Source organism: Salarias fasciatus, chromosome 5, assembly GCF_902148845.1.
Source record: "Salarias fasciatus chromosome 5, fSalaFa1.1, whole genome shotgun sequence".
Taxonomy (NCBI): domain Eukaryota; kingdom Metazoa; phylum Chordata; class Actinopteri; order Blenniiformes; family Blenniidae; genus Salarias; species Salarias fasciatus.
Genome location: NC_043749.1, coordinates 17,534,172 through 17,555,279, shown reverse-complemented (window position 1 = coordinate 17,555,279; position 21,108 = coordinate 17,534,172). Strand labels below are relative to the sequence as shown.

The 21,108-nt window shown below is 42.6% G+C and overlaps 1 protein-coding gene across 1 annotated transcript; it reads right to left on the bottom strand.

Moving 5' to 3' along the window:
• Positions 1–1,053: 1,053 nt before the first annotated feature.
• LOC115389243 (CTTNBP2 N-terminal-like protein) lies at positions 1,054–17,386 on the bottom strand. The gene is made up of 7 exons (XM_030092726.1): positions 17,299–17,386; positions 12,852–12,956; positions 5,031–5,264; positions 4,430–4,537; positions 4,054–4,242; positions 3,766–3,936; positions 1,054–2,764 (listed from the first exon to the last, which is right to left on the bottom strand). The coding sequence occupies exons 1-7, from the start codon at positions 17,335–17,337 to the stop codon at positions 1,823–1,825; spliced, it is 1,788 nt and encodes a 595-aa protein (XP_029948586.1). The 5' UTR covers positions 17,338–17,386; the 3' UTR covers positions 1,054–1,822.
• Positions 17,387–21,108: the final 3,722 nt, after the last annotated feature.

The following is a 21,108-nucleotide window of genomic DNA, read 5'->3' as shown; positions in this document are numbered from 1 at the left end:
CATTTACTCAGATCAACAGCAACATGCATCCCAAGTCTGTAAACAATGTGTAATGAATGAATGACTGACTTAAACGACTGAATGAATGGATTAATGGGAGACTGGCAGAATGGAGGCAGCTTGATGCTTCGAGTTGTCAAACATTGACCTCTGGTGGACAGTTTTGAGAAGCACAGCGCTGGTCGTTCAGGGCTATTTGTAGTTGGGATTTTAGAAAAAAACAAAACAATTATCCATGCATCAATCAAACGTAAAGTCGTAAAGTCGGTGGGTTTTTTTTTTTTTTTTCTAATATAGAATTTCACCCATCTGTTGAACTAAAATATTGATTTGTATTCATGATTTTCTTCTTAAAAAAAAAAAAAAAATCCAAAATGACAAAAGGCATTTGAGGAGGTCTAGTGCTCTCCTTTCACCAAGGATCCCTGTGATAGATTTACTTGTCCGTATGTTGTTTGCATGTTCTCCCTAAGTGAACTATTGCTGGTTACGTGTTCTTCCTTAGCATAAGCCATCCTTCTGTCTTTTTTCTAACATAGCCATTTTCAAGTTGGATGTATGGATTTATTTTGATTTTAACTGCACAATTGTCTCCAAAAACAAAATGAAAAAAAAAAACCTCAACATAAAACATAACATAAAAGATTCGACTGCATTTTTCAGAATAAGTAATTCTCTCAGTAATTGAACAATATTTAAATATTACTGTGTGTTCATGTCACATCCTGTCAGAATGTGTATCCAGCAGGGCTGATCGGGGCACAGATGTTGAGCCGATTTGTGTTTGTGAAATTTTAACAGTGTAAATATGTGACGGCCTTCTCTCTGGGACTTCGCTCTGCATCTCGTCTCTCGCCAGCTGTGATGGGCTTTGGCCCCCCACGGTCCTCCCCCAGATAAAGTTTATACAGATAAACGGATGTCTGTTTGTGCCAGCCACTGAATCTTTTGTATCCACAGACATTAGCAGCTTTATCTCATCGGATTACCACTATTTGCACTAATACCCAGATCTCTGTGACTGCTGTGACAGTAATAAATAAAGAGATGAAAATCAGACAATGTCCAGGATAAATTTATTAAATACATCACATTCCAATCTATGGAGTACCGTAAATGATCTGATTACCAATCCTGGTTTATGATCTCAATCAAAGCTTCAGTGGACAATAAGAAACTGATGTGTTTAAGTTTCTTCCAGATGACAAAGGCAGAACAATCTGAAGCTAAGTGTCCATCACCGCCTGCATTTAATCTCAGCCTATTAGATTCTCATAACTATTCAGCATTTAGGAAAAACAGGATAGTCATACAAACAATCTGGACGGCATAGATCATATTATCTTTTGTGTAAAATCATCTTAAATGAATAACAAAAAAAAAAAAACATTGATTAAAAAGTAACTGAACAGTATCAGATACAACAAACACCTTATAGTATAAATTGTTTCAAAGATGATTATTTGATAGAAACAGTGAGGAACCTACTGGAATACATACAGGAATAAAATATCTCTTCAGGTAATAAGAGGTTTCTTTGGAATGACTCCATTAAACAGACATAAAGTAACAGTACAGCGTGCCGAAGACACACGGTTGGCACCTTCTGAAGACTAAAATACTTATTAGTACCAGCCCTTTAATCACTACCTGAAATACTGCCTCTGCACATATTTAATAGAAATCTAATAAATACAAATAGTACAACAGTGTTTGAAGGGACCTTTGCTCGGATAAGAAAACGGTATAAATCCTGTTATGTACAAAGACGGTCATGACGTGGCGAGCGGAGCAGCAGCTGACTGATTTACACACCAATCTCTTAATTGGATGAGACCACCATGTCCAGTTCTTTAACCCCGTCCTGGCCGGACGTGAGGCCGCAGCTGCCCGACAACGGGCCGTCGGAGTAGTGGCTGGCGGACCTGGGCACCGCGGCCGGCGACGGGGGGGCCTGCGCCAGCCCGGGCTTCTTGGGGGGGATCGGCGGGGGGTTCCCTCTGTCCGCCCGGGAGACGGTGGGCGATCGGACGCCCTGGGGAATCGCCCCGGCGGCTCGTGCGATGACGGGAGATAGGGGCGCCGCGAGGCTGCGGTAGTCCGTGCCGAAGGGCGAGTTGTTGGCCGCGGCCAGCTTCGGGGCGATGCTCTGCTGGACGGAGGTGAAGCGGGACAGGACCTGAGTGACGGTGCTGCGGGCCATCTGCTTGACCGGGCTGGCCTCCTGCGAGGGGCCGCAGCCCGCGGGGGGGCCCTCCTTCGCCGGCGGGGGGAGGAGGGCGGGCTGCACGGGCTGAGGCTGCGGCTCGGGCTCGGCCGCACCCTGGAACTTGTGGCGCGCGGCGTGGAAGCGCTGGTGGATCCCGGCCTGGTAGGGGGACGGGTAGCCCCCGGGGCTCGGGCTGCCGGGTGAGTGCTTGGCGAGGACGGGGGAGGCGCAGGGGGAGGAGGGAAGCGCGGCGGGGGAGACAGACGACGTGTGATGAACTGGTGGAGTTTCACTTCCGTTCTGTAGACATTTCTCTGAGAGGCCGCCGGGCGAGCTGTGATGCCTGTTTGCCTCCGCCAGACAATGATGGCCGTTGACCTTCGGCTGCGCTTCGTCTGCTTCAGTGTCCTCCACCTCCATCGAGTCCATCAGTGTCTTTCCACGAACAACTTTAGTTGCCCACTCCTGCCCTGCTGCCTCCACAGGAGCCGTCGTAGCTCCTCTGGTTTCTTCCATCACGGTCACCTCGTCCAAATTCCTCTTCAGCTCCTCCACCTGGTACAAAATGAAAAAAGAAAAAGGTTTTTTATTAGCAGCACAATGAAATATCCTCCGAGGACAATCTAATGATTTGATTTTGAATGTTTTTCTCTCTTTTTTTGGGATCATCACTGTAACCCTTCATCTGTCTTCCACACCGCTTAATAAAAAGGTCTCCAGTCCATTACAGACAGTTTTAGAGACACCAATCACATTCAAATGAATGTTTTTGGGCTGAGAGAGGAATCCCGAGCATAACATGTATGTAATATCAATGTAAAGCATAATAACCATCAACAGAAACAATAAAGATATTCAGATGTGAAGTCAAATGTTGTTGTTCTCGTTTCTCATTTAATTACTTCTTTTAAACTTCAATAACATGAAGGAAATGTTTACAGATGGAGATTTCCTTCCTGTGCTTTCTTTTAATTAAAAGAAAAAAATTTATTATGTCTAAATGTCGCTCCACTGATAATTCATCAATTCACATTACAATAGAGCACAGGGAAAACAAGCAGACTCATTTTTCAGAGACTAATAAATTGATTTTATGTCTGTTTTCTGCATTTCAAAGATACTGTTGATGAGTTTCCTGTGCGAGAACAGCAGGGAAATGTAATGGTGGTGGTGGGCCAGGCAGGGTACAAGCGGGTTATTATCTGGAAACTCCAGGACTTTTTCACCTCACAGTGAGAGAATCTCTGTTTCGAGTCATGAATGAGGCACCTTTCTATGTATTTTTTTGCACTCTAAATTTGCAATTTGGTGTAAATAGTGTGTGATTGCTTCTGTGTGTTTGCCCTGCGATGAAGTGGTGACCCCTGCAACCTTGAGTTGGACAGATTTGACGAAGACGGTCAGTTCACTGACGTTCTAACCAAGTGACGAGAACCAAACAATCAAACAGAGCAGTACAGGGGAAGGATGGATGTATTCTGTCATGTTTAAATTAATGGTTAAATTCTGATCTGTAGTAATCACCAAAGTAGCTGTAACTGTGTCAAAATGATCACCTGTTGCTGCAGCTGACAGCAGTGAGCCTCTTCTTTCTTTAAGCGGGAGCGGAGCTGTTCCCGCTCCGTGTCGAACTCGGCCAGCTGCTCCTCCACCCTCGCCTCCATCCTCAGGGCTCTGTTCCTCTCATCCTCCAGCTCTTTTCTCAGAGCCTGACAAGCCTCCTTTTCCTGAAAGAGAAACAAAAGTCTTCCTGAAGACTTCTGAACTTCGGCAAGGAACGTCTGCAAACGCTGAGGCGCTAAAAAATAAAACTTCCCCAGTTGGACCGAGGAGGGTAATAATACCTTGTCAAGTTTGCGGCTCATTTCGGTGAGCCGGTGACCCTCCTCCAGAGCCCTGGCACTCGCCCACTTGCACTCTTTGGCAAGAGCACAGGAAAGCTGTTTGTGCTGAGCCCGTTCCTCTTCAAGCTGGTCGGTAATCCGCCGCTGTTCTTTTTCCAGCCGGCGGACCTGGCTCCGCTCAAACTCCAGCTAAATTTACAGAGACCAGACGCAAAATCAACACGCTGCTAATTAACTTGAACGCATTACCTCACCTGCTTTCCACAAACAGAAGATTAGAGTTCACACCAAATTCCTCAGTAAGCCATTAATTAAAAACCCACTTTTGGACAAATATTAGGAGAGTTTGCTCGGCAGTGGTTAATTAACGGGGTACCTGCTGCTGTAAGCGCTCCCTCTCTTTCTCCAGGATGTAAGTGACGTCGTCTCCCTCCGCCGTGTCCTCGGCGTGCCGCCGCCGCTCCTCCTCCAGGTCTGCAATAACCTGCGACAAACACGGCAGGGACACAGAGATACAGGAACAACTTTTATCTTCTTAATGTTCAAGGCAGTACAAAATAAATGTCATTTTAAATCTGTAGTATCGCCAAGTTTAAGCTTTTGCTTGTTAAGATGGTTAGTTATTGCATAATATCACTTCGATTATAGTCAACTGACTAAAAACACCATAAAAACAGGATTTGGGTTTGTCTGTTACATCTGAAAAAGCTCAGTTTTATCTTTCTTCATTCATGTCCGTTGCCTTACACCTGTAAACTAATTGTACATCCATGTGAAACTTGGAAACGGCTCATTTAAATGTTTTTAACTTCAAGTAATGAGAAAAAAAAAATAAAACTGAGAGCAAAAGGTTCTGATATAGAGCAGTGATCCAACTAATTAATTTTTTGGACCAAAGCTTCTTTATCAGTTTTCTTCTTAAAACACTGCTTTCTTAAACTGTACGAGTTAATTAAGCGCCAGGCGTACGGCCTCACCCTCCGGTGTCTGCTCTCGGCAGCAGCCAGCTGCGCCAGCATCTTCTCCTGCATCCTCCGGCAGTGGCTCACCACCAGCTTGAGAACCACCAGAGGGTTGGAGGTGGACGGGGAGCAGCCGGGGTCCTTGGTTTGACCCCCGACAGCTTCACTGTCCCTCTGCAGGGCCTGGAAGGGGTCGCTGAGGTTGTACTTTCCATAGCGCTCCTGGATGAACAGCTCTTTGCGCTGACCCTGTGGAGGAGGCAAGGAAATTAATTTTAACTACTGTATCTGTATGAAATGAAAAGTTAGTTTTCAACTTTGTGGAAGACACTTCAGGTTTTGACCTGGTGTTCTTTCCGTTTCTTTGTTTATAGCCAAAAATTACAAGAATTATATCAAATTATTATTTTTCAATGGAGTTCTTTTAATTTGGCAAAATGTTCTAGGTTCCAATTGAAACTGGAACTAAGAAAAATCATGCAGTCAGACTTTTCTCACAACATGAAACTTTCTTCCATTTGATCTGTGACAAATTCTTTGAAGTTTATAATTTGGAAAAACTTTCAGAAAAAAAGTGGATACAAAAATAACAAATGTGGTTTTTTTTTAAATAACAGAGTGTATTTATCTCCTCCCAGCTGAACTAATTCAAATAAGTGTCGTTTTCAAAAACTAACAGACAGAAGTCCACAGCGCTGACTGTGACAGTTTTTCAGTTATTGTGATAAATCCCAGGCAGTACTGACACTTTATTTGGAGCAAGCTGTTATTTCGCTCCTGTTTTATCAGGAAACAATAGAATCAGTATCTCTGATACTGAGACAGTAAATTTATCAGCAGATAGAGAAAGGGGAATATAGAGAGGGGAAATGTTTTAAAGAAAGGGGGAAATTGGAGTTGTTAGAGGAAGGAGCAACAGATGGTGCGTGTGTGTGTGTGTGTGTGTGTGTGTGTGTGTGTGTGTGTGTGTGTGTGTGTGTGTGTGTGTGTGTGTGTGTGTGTGTGTGTGTGTGTGTGTGTGTGTGTGTGTGTGTGTGTGTGAATCTGTCTATCTTTAGCAGGACAGCTGCTCTGGACTGTTCCTTTGCCAATGCAGACCTGGTCTGTGTTAAACTCATGACAAAGGAGGGATAATGGCAGCGAGACTTTTCAGGTTCAGCAGATGCCTTCAGGCTGGCTGTGAGAAAAGGAGAGAGAGAGAGAGAGAGAGAGAGAGAGCAAGAGAGAGAGAGAGAGGGAGCTGTAGCAAAGCTGGCAGCATGTCTTAGTGAGGTTTCAACAAAAGAGGATCAGGAGATTAGAGAGAACAGTATCCTCTCTGGCAGGGTGAGGACAGAGCTCCTGAAGACTGATACCAAGATTACGTGAGAAGTTTAAAGTGTAGTGAGGAGTGTGGACAGGCCCGCAGAGCAACATGCAGGCATTTCGTTTCCCTGTTCTCACACAGCCTGTGTGGGTTCCTGCTCCAGCTGAGCACCCACATACAGCATGTCTACTCCCAAAAAGCACCATTTTTAATCGGATCCACGTGTTTTTATCTTTTTATATTTATTCTGGTACCTCGGTTCAGGGGAGCTCGGTCAAACACAGCACACGTTTCCCCCTCATGTGAAACGTCTAAAACCAATTCAAATGATTTATTACGGAGTAACTTAAGTCAATATGTTGCCGCACCGATACACTGACGGACAGCATGATTAATATAATGTCTATCGGTCAACATGACAAATGCCAGCTACTACACACAATGTGCATAGCATATCAGTGCACCTCTAATGAAGTGGAAAAATGTATATTTAGCTCACAAGTCACAATTGCAGTGAGAACTGAAACAATGGCGCTCACATGCAAAAGCAGATTTGTTCCCAACACGGGAAAATATCCTTAAATATAGCAACTGTGATTGTGTGGCGGTGGAAAAACGGCTTCCCAAATCCGATTAAAATCCTCCTCATGAAGTTAAGGTCGAGGCTAACTCTATGCAATTGTCAGGAGAAAAACGCAGGACGCACTGATGAAGGGCTTCGGATAGAAAAGCCCGGTTCAAACAATGTTTCGCGAGGCATCAGAGGCTTTGCGATTGTCATTTTCTACATCTTCAGCTTCATCTGGCACAAAGAGAGGAGGGCACGGCCGCGAGGCTTCGCCGCTGATATTTGATCCAGTCTGCTGAGGATGGTGCAAAGGCGGATCAAACGGCGCGCAGGGGTGAAACAGGAAAACGCGGGGCGCCCGGGAGAGTTCAGAAATGCGCCTCGAATGTGTGTGTTGTCAAAAGCCCCATCACAAGTCAACACATCAGTCACTGACTGATATCTTGTGACTGCAGGCCGTGCAATTCTCCATGTGGGTAGAGCACATATTTATCTACACGCAGATGCTCATTTACACCACGGCTGAGATCATTAACTACATATACAAAGCTGGTTTTCAAGACACAAATAAATTGACGGATGAACGTACTTGATGATAGTTTGTTCTGCTGCTATAATACCATATTGTGCAAACAATATTTGGCTGAGGGTGTGAATGAGTCTGCACACACACCACATGTTAACGTTACATTTTTTGATACTACTTTAATTGAGCTGACTGCTGTGATAGTTTAGAGATTATGCTTTCATGCTATTTTTCTGTATATATTTTATTTTTCATTGTTGCTCTATATTTTAAATATAGAAACTGTGTTGTTTGGGTTTTTTTCTGGCACCCCCACTAAGGGGGTCACCCTGGGCTGAGAATCATTGCTTTGATACTGCTTTTACCTCGCTTTACCTACAGTCTTGGCCTCGAATCCACTGCTGTTCCCATCAATGGCTGCGTCCACTGAAGTGTCACTTCACGGTCAAAGATATCAGATTTGGATCAGAGTTCCCTCTTTTGGTGCCAACGTAATGGATGTAAGCTCTGGCAGAGCTGCCATTGGCCTAAGAAACACATCGTTTATAATTACCTATTTAAAAGAAGGGGAACTTGTTATGAAACTTATGATTTTTTTTTTTTTTGTTCCTCTTCCTCTTCTTCTTGTTTTATATCTATTCACTCTACACACTGCTCACATTACCATAAGTAGATAATTGGTCTTTAAATTGTCAGGATTTTCCCCCTCTTCCAAATCCAAAAGACCCCCGTTACACAAAAGTTCACTCATACACAGACTGAGCTCCTCTTATTCTCTTTCTCAGTGCTGCCCCCCCCCCCCCCCCCCCCCCGACTCCTCCCCGGCCCTTCAGTGGACAGAATGATGTGCACTTCTGCACCACAAAGGGAGGCTGTTTTCCTCCGCATCAATCCTTCACTGTTGCAAAGAGCGCTCTGTGACTGAAATGGGGGATTACAGCAAACGTTACTTAATACTTAGCACCCAAATCTACCAGAGCTCATTCATTACATCATACTGGATGTGTGCAAAACCCATAACTGTTTGGTGAATGGCTGTTATGCATCACAGTCTCACTTCATTATTCATGCCTTTGTCTGTTGGATACAGTTCTTGGCAAATCGTGTGCGTTTGCTTGGGAAGCCGTCTTTGTGCCATGGCTACACTGATTCAAATCCAGCTTATCTTCATCTGACACATGCCTGGAGTCTTTCATCTGTGCGATGTTGGCAACAAGATCTTTTTTAAGACAAAGCGAAGGTGATGTGTGAACTTCTATCCCAGGAGTCCTATATATTTCAAAGCTGCTTTGGCAAACCGCTCAAGAGTCTCAAATCCTCATGCATGTAATTAATATTCTCTGCTAAGGCAAGAGGATATTGGGAAAACACTACCCAGAATAATAATAAAATGCTACATTAACCGAGACTGAATCCTATCAGCTGATGCATCTCGGATTTGGGAAAAACAAAGTCTATTTCTGTGCACAAGGGAAGGCTGTTTAAAGCAGATGAAAATGTGGAAGTTTTACTTGACCACATCCCACGAATTTGACAGCTAATTAAAGACTCATTTCCATATCTGAGTCTCCTTTTAACTTAAACTGAAGACTCTCACTTCTTCCTCAAACCAAAAAGGAGTCCTGGACGGCTGCAGAAATCTGTGTGCCAAATGTAAGCGTTGCCAGCGACTCACTTCCTTTTGAAAAAGCCAGTGTGAGCAGCTGCAGGAGTGAGTCACAAGGAGGAAAAAAAATGCAGCGGATAGTTAGAATGCCATTGATAGTTCAGCGTAATTACATATAGCGTACCAATAAAAAAAAAAAAAAAAAAAAAAAACACCCACACCACCAACCTCACATCCTGCACTCACGCTACATCTGGTAGAAAATCACTAATAAGAATCTCAGGGAGTTAAAAAAAAAAAAAAAAAAAACAGAGAAAAAGAGTGCAGATGAAAACAGCTGGCCTCTTCCACTTCAAACCACTCGGGAAAGACATCAAAGCCAAGTCGTAAACGCTTCATCACACATGACAGTTCATCAAAAGGAATCCAAACGTGCGCTTTGTTATTAGGAGGGGGATTTCTGTTGGAGATGAACGTTAATCCCACGCCACTGTCGGTAGCCATGACTCATTAGTGTCGACAGACAAAAGCAACATGACTCAACTAACTTCTATAATTGCTTTTTAAGTCCCTCCGTACTAAAATGAAGCAAATCATAGCTGAAAACGATGTTAAAGTCCTTCATTTTGCGGGCAAGAAGTCATAAACCAGGAGACCAGTCATATATCCATCTTATATACCACTTCATCCAGCATGAGGTCGTGAGACACTGGAGCCAATCCAGCTAACGATGAGGAAAAGCAGGCCGCAGCACGGACATGTCACCGGTCCGTCACAGAATGACCACAGCCAGCTACACACGCTCGCTTTGGGAGGAAACTGGAGAAACTATACGTTGATTTGGTGATCGTCCAGTAGAGGGCATTTTAATGTGGTGCAATATGAAAGATCAACAAATTGTTGACAACAATCACAACATATGCTTTTTTCCCCTCATTTACCTTATTTGGACTTCAGCTTTTATGACTGGTACAGACAATGGATGTTGCCTCAAACAGCAAACGGCAACAACACCAAACACGCCGTCATCAAGTGTGATTGCTTTTTACAGTTCCAGGAGGACGTCAGTGTACACTGCAGTTTGTGCATTTTCTATGGATTTTCCGTTAGAGGAACTTTAACAGATCTTCCTGAAGTTGCATATCTATATACCTACATCAGTAGGTTAACAAATGATCATCTGTCCCCCTGATGACCATGAATGTCTTTGTTTTACTCTGTATTAAACACCATGGCCCAATTAGTTCTTCTCTAAACAGAAGCATCGGCAGGCAGTGTTTTAGTGATAACAATCTTTCCTGTGAGGGCAAGACCATAGAGCACACAGTAAATTCCTTAACACCACAACAGAATAGAAAGGTATGAGGCTGTTTTTAACTTTTGCACAAAAGACAAATGAAGTATTCTGAGTACTGGTAATGTAAGTCTAACTTTCAGTTTTCACCCGTCTCCATCTAATTCACTCTCCTGCAGATCTGTAATTTCCTTTGCAATGAAAGCTGGGAAGATGTGACGCTGCAGCACTGCAGTCCTGAATGGGTTAACAGGAGGAACTATGAAAGGAGCACAGCAATATTCCCCTCCAGCTCCAGTTAAGGCCAGTGTTTATTTGTTCACTCCTACTCTCGCTCACTTTGAGTCACCAGGCACTCGGAGTGCTGCAACTCTTCTTGCCTTAGATGGTCAGATCCCAGGGGGAGATGCAGGAATGTGGTCCAGACACAACACATGAACATTCAGCAGCGGGATCTCTGACAGGGGCTGCTTTTCTAACCACTCTGGTTTGGTTTTTCAACGGTGCATTTGACACAAAAACGGTGAAATGTACTCCCAAGTATGTGACGGCTGTACAGCTATAGAACATTACACGTGCAAGTCTTAGGAATGCAATCATTTACTTCATTGCACTACGTGGAAATGCATCTTCGATAGTGGAAGAGAGCCTTGGTGAGTGGGCCTGCAGGACGTGACATAGCAAAGGACACAGCACGGGAAAATAGCCTCGCAATCCTTTAATTGAAGTGCAGCATTAATCCTGCAGAGTAAGACATCTTAACGCTGAAGCTGGTCGAACTGACAATGTCTGCTGCACACTGCAGTTATTTCTGATACATGCAAGGTCACTGGTGCACCGACTCATTCCAGCCCATGAAAAGGATGACTTACATCAACATGAGGAAAAATGCCTGAATAGATTCACTCAATTCTCTGGAGGCACAGACAGCATTTTGCTGAGAGTAAATTGAAGAAGCCCAAAGGAATTTCAGCTTTACAGTCGCAGACAGATGGGTCTGCACATTATAAAAGTCTTCTTTTTATGACAAAGAGCTTCCATCACTTCATCAGTCACTTTGGTTGAATGCCATTTCCTCCTCGTGCAAAGTTGCGGCGAACACAGAGCGCTCCTGTACAAAGACTGGAGACATTATTTTGAATGAAACACAATAAAAAAGGTTCATGATGGGGTTGCCCTACATCGAAGTGAGAACTGAGATTATCAAGACATAATGCAACTCTATGGAAGTGTTTTCTCATGTGTCTCAAGGTGATAAATCTTTTATTCAAATAATTTTATTCATTTCCTCTATTTGTTAGTTTGGGTTTCTCGCTACAACGTTCCAAAACTCTGCCGGGAAATACTTTGGGCAAAACAAAGATACTTTGTACAACGTGGGAGAGACAGGTGGTCCAAAAAGCTCTGGAACAGTTTTCCAGTAGGACGACGTTTCAGTTCATTTTAATTATTTAGCACAAACAATGAAGTCAAAGCTTGGAGGAGATGAGGCGGCTTGCTCTTGCATGATCTTGTTCCTTGAATACTCAGTAGTGGTTAGTGCTTTTGCCTCAGCAAGCGTTACTAGGTTGAGGTTCAAGTCCAGGCTTTCAGTTAGAGTTTACATGATCACCCTTCGCATGCCGAGGTTTCATCTGGGAACTCATTCAGTGGTTACTTCAAATTGCCCATAAGCGTGATTGTGTTTGTATGACTGTGAGGTACTGACTCCAGCGTCTGAACAGCTCAGGGATTCCCTCACAGCGCACACCAGTTATGATCTTTCCATTATCTGGTTTGTTAAGCGGTCTTTGGTTCACGTCGTGCTCACATTTCTGCTTTTCAAATGGTCCCTGTTCACTTATTTGGTGATGATCAGAGTTCAGATGGACTAACACAGCAGTCGCATCCTAAAATGGTTTATTCAGCACAAATCTAACAAGTGTAAACACAGCCACAGAGGGCATCTCCTCAAACGAGACATCTACAGCCATCATTGGTAGTAATATAAATAGTCTCAGAGGCTTTTCAAAGGATTTCTCTTATGCAACAAACAAAATGTGTGACATACCAATTTGAACCAACCTACATAGTACAATATTACAATCTGCCAAATAGTTCTTTCTTTAACTATTTATCTCAGCTTTATTTGACTAAATTTATATCGATTTGTTACAAGACCAGACGGCCATATACGGATTCTTATGCACTCGTGTTAACATATCAAGCAAGAATCTGAAGATGTACATTTTTTTTCATACAGTTGACGAAATGATTATTCCTGGCAGACTATTTCTGCCTTCAGCAACACACAATTCACTGATGCTGCAGTGAAAATAACACAAAGCTGAAATTATCTTCAACAAGCAGTGACGCCTGCAGATGTGGCTTCTTTTGTGGCTGCTCACTTCCATCAAGACTTTATCACTGCAGAGTAAACCTGCCATCTCTTAATATTTTAATGCGATTGCAGCTGCTGTTTAATAACTACCAGCTTTGAATGGACCCTGCCTGAGTGTTTGATGTTAGAGGAATGTTATCATTTGTGGCTACGTACCTTTAAGGCCTCAATGACGAGATCGCGGGCCTCGAGCTCTCCCTCCAGGATGCTGAACAGCATCAGCAGCTCCGGCTTGGTCAAACTCTCCATGTTCAGTTTGGACTGTGAGACAACAGGATGAAAAGAGAGAAGATTTACCTTTTAGAACAAATTTTTTTTCCTCTTTGTTTATTCAGATTATTGTTCATCTCCATAAGACACAGTGGAAAAAATATTCATCATTTCGTGTTTTCCCAAGACACTGAAAATCCTCTGTTATTTCATTTAGTCTTTCAGCAAAGCCCCGTAATTCTCCCAAATCAGACATCCAGACAGACATCTGATCCAGTCCACTGATTTATGAGCTTTCTGTGGGCATGTGGTTATTATCTCAGGAAAGAGTCTTTCTGCAAGACAAAGTCTGCGTGAATAATACGTTGAAACAATTTTCTGTCTTTCAATAAAAGAGGCGGCGGACTTGTTTACGTTGAACACACACCGACTTGTCTTCAGGAAAGTGGTTAGGAGCAGCTCAAGTGACAACTGAGACACGAGGTCAATATTTTTCCCACTGTTGCTCATAAACAAGTGGACATGTTGACAGAGCGGGCGTCAAACGGAGCAGTTTGGAAACTTGAATGTGAAAAGTGCTCCATCGGTATAGAAGACTGATGACACGAGCGTAACTTTCTAACGCTCGACGTAACACCGCTTTGTTTCGTCTCCCCGCTGCGTGTCGTCCTCGTAATGGCTGCCGCGACAGTCGCTCACTGAGTGTCAGAAGTGTGATGTGGTTTCTTTGTAGAGCCTGGAGGCTCTAATCTCACAGCTGTGTTGATTCTGTTGACAGGCCCTGTGGTGTCTCTGTCTCAAACATCCAGCCGCACTCTGCCCGTGGAAAACGTATGCGGGCCTCCCTTTGAAATCGGATCAAAGCTGCTGATGTTGCTGCGCTATAAGCACGTCTCTCAGATGAGAGTCGTCGGGAGGGACGTGCACGGTAGATGAGCGCGGCGACGACTGGCTTCTTCGTAACAAAAGTACGTTCGGCTTGACGCCTGAACCAAACGAATGTTGTTGTCTAAAAATTTCATAGCTTGGTAAAGATATTCATCGTATTCATCAGGAACATACTCAACCATGTTTTCATTGCACAAATAAATGCAAGTCTAAAATTCTGCTTCCGTTATGATGGCTACATTATTTATCATTTGCTAATATCTTGATTCACATTCTGCAAAGTTCCTCTGTTTCATCACGCTCTATTATAATGTGTAAACACATTTTGTGAGTTTCTTCTGTCAGTGCAACAAGAAGTCAAACAAAGCTGTACTCCGAGTATCAGCATAGCACGAGACTAAAGAGAGATTAAAAAAGTTATAGTTACTTTTATGTCGTCTTGTTCAACAGATAATTGATCATGTGGTCTGCTTCACTCGAAATATCATCATGTCAGACCTCACATAAAGTGGAAAATTACATCAAGCCTTCCGCCATTTTTAACTGACCCTAAAGAAACACGTCTGGCTGCTAAGTTTGGTTGATACTGGCTGGTGCACGCCGTTAATCTTTCAAAATGCAGTAAAGAAACTCTGTTAGAACAGTGCAAACACTTTAATAGATCGTAGAAGCGGGCCAGACACTTCACCACAGTCTGCCATCAAGCCAGTCAGTGTTTCAGGCCCCACCTCCTGGTTACTGGACTGCGATCCACACCTGAGCGTTCATTAAGCAGACTCACGCTCTGCTCTGAGCGCTCTGTGGTCGCCACAACTTTCCACATCGTGAAGTCATCTGGAGCGGGTGGGCTGATGTCTCTGAGCTCTGGTTGCATAATGAGAGACAGAAGCTCCTGGCCTTTCACACGTGAGCAAAAAAAAAAAGTCTACAGCATCTTACCGTCGTTCTCAATAAGCATCATCTGGTGGCTGAACAGTGCGGTGACTAACTGCATTCACATGACTGAGTGTGGAAATGCAGAAGTGGAAAGAGGAATAAGTCGAGACCCCGGTGGCCCGAACCCTCAGCCTACAGCAGCGTCTCCTCACAAAGAGGGCTTACAGCGTTTTAGTTCTGCCCCTACCGGCGCTCACGGTCTGCGGCTTAACCACAGGGGTAAAATGCTAATTAAACTAGTGTGCACACCTCCCTCCGGTTTCAGTTTACAGCCTTGCTCGCTAATTTCACAGGCCACCGTACTGAGAGAAGAGTGTGCGTTGTGTTATGAGAACGGTCTGGACCAGCAGGAGCCAACATGTGTCACTTTGCTTAGATCCTCATCATTTTAATATTATTACACCTAATCCGCCCCCCCCCACCCCTCCAGTTAGAGTTGGTTATCAGGAGGGTACACAAACATGGAGCGATAGCATGGGAAACACAAATATTCCCACACGTTTTCCGAGCCCCACATCCGATGACGAAAAAGCCCGTGTCCGTAATCCTTTTATCCATGTTTGTTTTAAGCCCGGTCAGCCGTGTGCCTCGTCTGCAACACTGTAAACTCATTAAAAACACACAGCGGAGTTTACCTCGAAAACACACGCTGTACTCCACAGTGGATAGGCCCTCGGTCAGAGTAGCTGCTTGTGACTCCCTGTAAATAAAAACTTCTCCCTTACTGTAATCCCATCAAGCACAATTAGATATATTCCCCCCTTTTTTTTTAAATCCCAGAGGAGCGTCTGAGCTGTTAATTCTTGTTGAATCACAGCAAATGTCACCCAGGCAATTTCCAGAGATAAGTCATGCTGCCATTTCATATGTTTTAATTGCTGAAAAGAAATTAAATCTGCTTAGATTTAGCGAGCCTGTCTTCTACTTGGTTTTACTGACAGAAAACAGGCAATAAAGAAAACACATTTAACAACCATGTTTATGGAATGCTTCAACAGGCAAATCAGGGTCATCAGAATACATCAAGCCAGCGTAAACAAACTGAGTGACAGCAGGAACACATTGGGTTTCTTTGAAAGAAGTAATACACTGACATTCAAGTGAAGAAAAGGAAATAATTAGGTTTTAAACATAAAAAAAACAGCAAAATGTTATGGAAAAAAACATGAAAAGTGGGGGAAAATAATGGCAAAAGAATGTCACGTGAAAACTTTGTCTGAGAAAGTTATAAAAGTATGTTTTAGAAGGTAGTTAATAAGGAATAAGTGAAAACTCAGACACAGAGAGTGAAACAAACCACCTCATATAGAATCTAAATGAAAAAAAAACCAAGAAGATAATCTTTATTAATATATGTAATTGAAAATATGGACAATTTATTACAACAAAAGGCAAAAAACTTGATGCAATTAAAATACCAAAGAATAATATAAACAAATTTATAGAAGATGGGGAATATTGATGAAAAAGAATAATATCAAAAGAACAACATCAGATCAAAGAAACTGTGTAAAAGCAGGTTTTAAAATCATTGAATCTGTTCCCTAATAAAAGAACTAATTCAGGCCACAGACTGCAGAACCTCTTTCACCCCAGCTTCAATAAAAGCTGGATAACAGAAGAAAACGACTAAGGTTTTTTTTTTTTTTTTTTAAGATACAAAACCATAATATTCACAACAAATACTGTACATCAAAATACAATAATGTGAAATATATTACTAGTAAAGCAAACTAAATGATAAAATGAAGGGGCGTAAACAAACAGCTTCAAATGGAAATGTTAGATTGCTCACATTACATCAAATTAAAAAAGTGACACAATGGACAGATTGCCACCATTCAATCGTTTGTATCTGTAAAATGCGCAGCGCAATCTTTAGATCCCCCAAATCCCCCTAAAGCGCTTTACAGAAACCACTCTATAAAAGTTGGTTTACAAGTCACTGACTCTGCACCCCTTCAGAAGCTCTGGTGCGGGACTGAGGAACCTGTTTGACCCACAAACCCAGCCCGCCGGGGTCAGCTGAGGGTACAGGTCTGCTGGATCTCCTGGTTCTGCTAAGCAGCAGCGGGAGCAGATGCAGCATGTCTGGACTCTAAATTGGATTTGTTCGCCAACCTAATTTCTTGCAGAGTGACTTCCTCACTGAGCCCCCTTTCCTCTGACGCCTGATCTTTAACGTCGGCAGAAGAAAATGCAAGTAAAAGAAACTGCAAGTCTTCAACCTTCACGTGTTTGTTGTGTAATTAAGAAGTTATTCTATAAGTGGAGCATGTGAAATCAGCCAGCATTCCCATATAGACCCAACAGAGTCATCTGACTCTCTTTAACCAGCAGGAAAGTTTTTATGTTAAAAATATTAAACAGAGAGTACATGTATTTCTGCACAAATCAGACACATGTTAAGATTGTTAGTCCGGTTCGGCCTGCAGCCTGGACCACCACTGCTACATCTTTTTTTCTCTCTTTTTTCCTCCACTTTGGACCAAAAGAAGCGGCGAACCGCTCCGGACTGCACACAGCTTCGCGCAACCGACAGAAAACAGTTGTCAGCGGGTCGCCTTACCTTCATGTGGCCCTCCGAGGTCTTTGGAAACTCCAGCATGAACTTTTTCTCCTGTCAGAAGATTTCCTTCACTTGATTTGAGTCCGCTGATGCCAAGGGAGAGAAACACTGGACGGCCGAGCACAGCGCGGAGTGACAGGCTGACCGACCAATAGCAGAGAAGGAGCTGTGCGTCTGAACCAATCAGAGCGGAGATTAAAGCTGGGTGGGCGGAGCCTGTGCGTCCCGGTTTCTTTGTTTAGTGTTTCTGAAGTTCCTCCTGCTGCTTGTTCTTTAAGAGTGTCTTTTACACACGTTTCGACGACTTCACAAGTTTCACAGGGAAAACTATTCAATATATGAAGTGTTTGCCTCGCATAACTCCACACCGTGAAAGTTTTTGCCTATTTCACCGTAATAATGCCAGTATTAACTTGTGATCATCTAGTTTTTCCCCCAAATAAACAGGATGATTACGGACAAGATGAAGTGCCATGTATAATACCACCGGCATCATATTGAGAGAAGCAAAGTGTGAAATAAATCTAACATTCAAATCTAAGAGCAACATCACACTTAAACTCAAAAGTGGTGCCATATTCACAAAGCACTATAGAGGGCGCTAATCTGCACAACCAGCTGGCATGATCACCACGTGTTTATTATTTACTCATGATAAAGATATTTTTCATAAACTGTAGAGTTAATATTAAATTTAAATATTCTGATTCTTTTATTCAATTATTTCCTAATATCCTTAAAAAGTTATAAGATAGTCACCTTGTTATTTCTTAAAAAAAACTTATTTAATAATTAATAACTAATTTTTAGTTATTTTGCTATTTTTTATTGAAATTTAAAAAAAATTAGACTTGATATCTTCTGTATGATATTACATTATAAAGTACTCACGAAATACATGGAAGTAAAACAGTTAAAAGATCATTTGAAGGCCAGGCTAGTTTTTACACCAGTCATTTGTTTCATATGATTCATGAATCACAGCTTGAATATATGTGTTTCAAATGAATATATTTCTCACAGGGATTTCTGTAAGAGGTTGTTATAGCTGGTTGACCCATTTCATTCACGATCACTATCACAGTGTAATTTTCTAAATCGGTCTATTATGTTCAGAAATTGTGTCACGAATGTTTATATGAATTGATAGGAAGAGCTCCTTCTTCAAGACAAAGAGGAAAACTACCATCAGTGTTTGATAATTTATATGGAGTTCAAAGCAGAAGAAGCATGTTTTGTGTGTAATTTTGGAGGGATTTCTCTATTTCATGACAATCACAAACTTCTTAACTGTTGCACAACTATGTCCTCATGTATTCTGTGCTTGTCTTGTCATTAACTCTTTGTTGTTGGTAGTTTGAGAGAAACAGGGAAACATTGGGAAGTTGCATTGCCGAAACAACAAAGCAAGTCTTACACAAATGCCACATAGAAAAAGTATATGATTAAAAAAGAGACATTGTACAAGAGAAAATGAAAATCCCAAGAGGTCACTTCAGGTCATTTTTCTCACATAGTGGCATTACAAAAAAAAATATGTGTTTTAAATGTCACCAAATAAAACACCAGTTGAACACTTGTGATTAATTATTCCAGCAAAAGCATCTCTCCCACTGATTCCTGGCTTTGCGGTATTACGGCATTACTGAGTGCCATCTGGTGGCACAGTCACTATAGGGCTGAGCAGAGCTGCAGTCAGTCTGCGCTTTTTGGAGAAAGTGATAGAAATGTCACTGAGCTGCTGGGGTCACCCGGGAAATCAAAGGGTTTCCAGACGCTAGATGAGCTAATATAACAGCCAGCTTCCAGCTAAAAGAATCGACAGTACCCAGAGTAAGAGTGATTGGAGATATTACACCACAACTCTGTTTTTCTCTGATTTACAAGACTGAGTTTCTACATCGTCTCTATCTATAAGCAGCTGCCAACAACAAAATGTATTTGTCTGTGGAGATCCAGATCTTTTGGAGGGGGATGCAGCTGTGTTACTGTTTATTTCTATCTATTTATTTATTTTCACTGTGCAGCACAGAGCACCAGATGTCATGTCACTAAAGTGAGTTGAGGTTATTCATTGTGCTGCAGACCTGAAAAGCCAAGGTTGTCTCAAACGCAAGCTGGAGCCTTTTTTGTAATACCAACAGCTGCCAGTAGAGTGCAATGCTCACACAACACAAGACAAACTTTCAATGACCACCTACACACACAGACACACACACACACACACACACACACACACACACACACACACCACACGCACGCACACGCAATAGTACAGAAAACATAATCTCCTCCCCATAACTGGCAATGAGCATCACAAACAATAAAGCTCTTGTATTGCTTTCAAAACACCATTTCCCAGATGCACTCATGGTCATGATCATCACCTCAAACTGAGATTTAAGATATAAAACTGCAGTCTGATGCTGGCGGGGAGCAGAAAAGCCCAGGTGCTGTAGTACATTTTGGCTTGAAGGAAGACATACTCCTTTGTGTCAGCATTAAAACTGTCCAAACACACACACACACACGGACATCTTATCTATGAGTATGCAGCATCTCTGTGATATTTGGTGATAGCGTCCCTTTTTTTCCCTCACTGCCGTGAGAGTGTTCATCAAACAAAGTGAGGGCTTGGTCTTCCCTGATAGGCTGCTGGGGGAGGAAGCTTCCCCAGCCTGAATAGAAAGTCTCTATTTCAGGCTCCTCAATTAAGCTGCTCTGTGCAGCCTGCTGATTGTCTGGTGGAGAATCTGTTTTTTAGATTCTTGGTCCCACATACTGTTCTACAAAAAAAAAAAAAAAAAAAAAGAAGAAGATTTTATTATGGTCTTCAAGGCCTTTTTGTGTGAACTTCACATGTTCTTTCTACACCTGCAGGAGAGAAGTGTGAACGAGTTGAAAATTGCTCCTTGGAATTTATCGCGGATCAGTTTTTGAAGCGATGTAGTGAAGCACTTCCTCCAGTCGTGTAGAAATGTACTATTTCTTTGCTGGACGCGCAGAGTGATTACATTGTTTGTAAAAGTACCAGGAACTGCTTGATATGCAGGGTTTTCTGAAAAGAGAACCTAACAATTGTGTGTGATTTGGGACACAAAATATCAGTATGGGAAAAGCATGAAGTCCGCTATTCTAAATGCATTTCTATTGGCTTCATTCTAAACTTATTAACTATTTATTATCTTTAATTATTTCCCTTTTGTCTTTTAGATATTGTTGTATTTTCTTAACATCATGTTTTATTTTGAGGATCTCGAAGTAAAGTTGTGTATTTCTTTGCCTTTGTGAAGCACTTTGAATTGCCTTGTGGATTAATGGTGCAATAACAAATGTGCCTTGCCATGCCTTGACTTGCAGTGTTATTATTTTGAGCGTTACAGTTCCCTCCCACAATCGAAAAATGTGCACATGAGGTTAATTGGTGACCCTAAATTGCCCATAGGCATGAATGTTAGTGTGTGTGATCGTCTGTGTGTGTGTCCTGTCATGGACTGTCGACAGTGTATTCTGTTCTCACCCGTTGTAAGGATTGATCCGTGATTTTCTCCGGCAGACCCATGACCCACAGGATAAAGCGGTGTCAAAGATGGATGGAAGGTTAATCTAAATTATGTGTGCATGTGATCGTTCGCGTGTTTCTGTGGTTGCCCTGTGATGGGTTGAAAACCTGTACAGTCCTCCTCAACGCGCCGGTTGCACATGTGTCAGAGCGCCACAGCAAGCGAACAAAGATGGACGCCAGCTTTGAAGAGCGACTCTGTGGAAGCCATCAGGTGGAACCCCAGCTTTATAATTCAGGTTTGAAGA

Excerpts from the sequence above, each read along its gene's own strand:
- LOC115389243 (XM_030092726.1), bottom strand. The coding sequence starts at position 17,337 with ATGCTGGAGTTTCCAAAGACCTCGGAGGGCCACATGAAG. Across the intron at positions 3,937-4,053 it reads TGAGCCGCAAACTTGACAAG|GAAAAGGAGGCTTGTCAGGC; the intron begins GTATTATTACCC and ends TTTCTCTTTCAG. Across the intron at positions 2,765-3,765 it reads GCTGTCAGCTGCAGCAACAG|GTGGAGGAGCTGAAGAGGAA; the intron begins GTGATCATTTTG and ends ATTTTGTACCAG.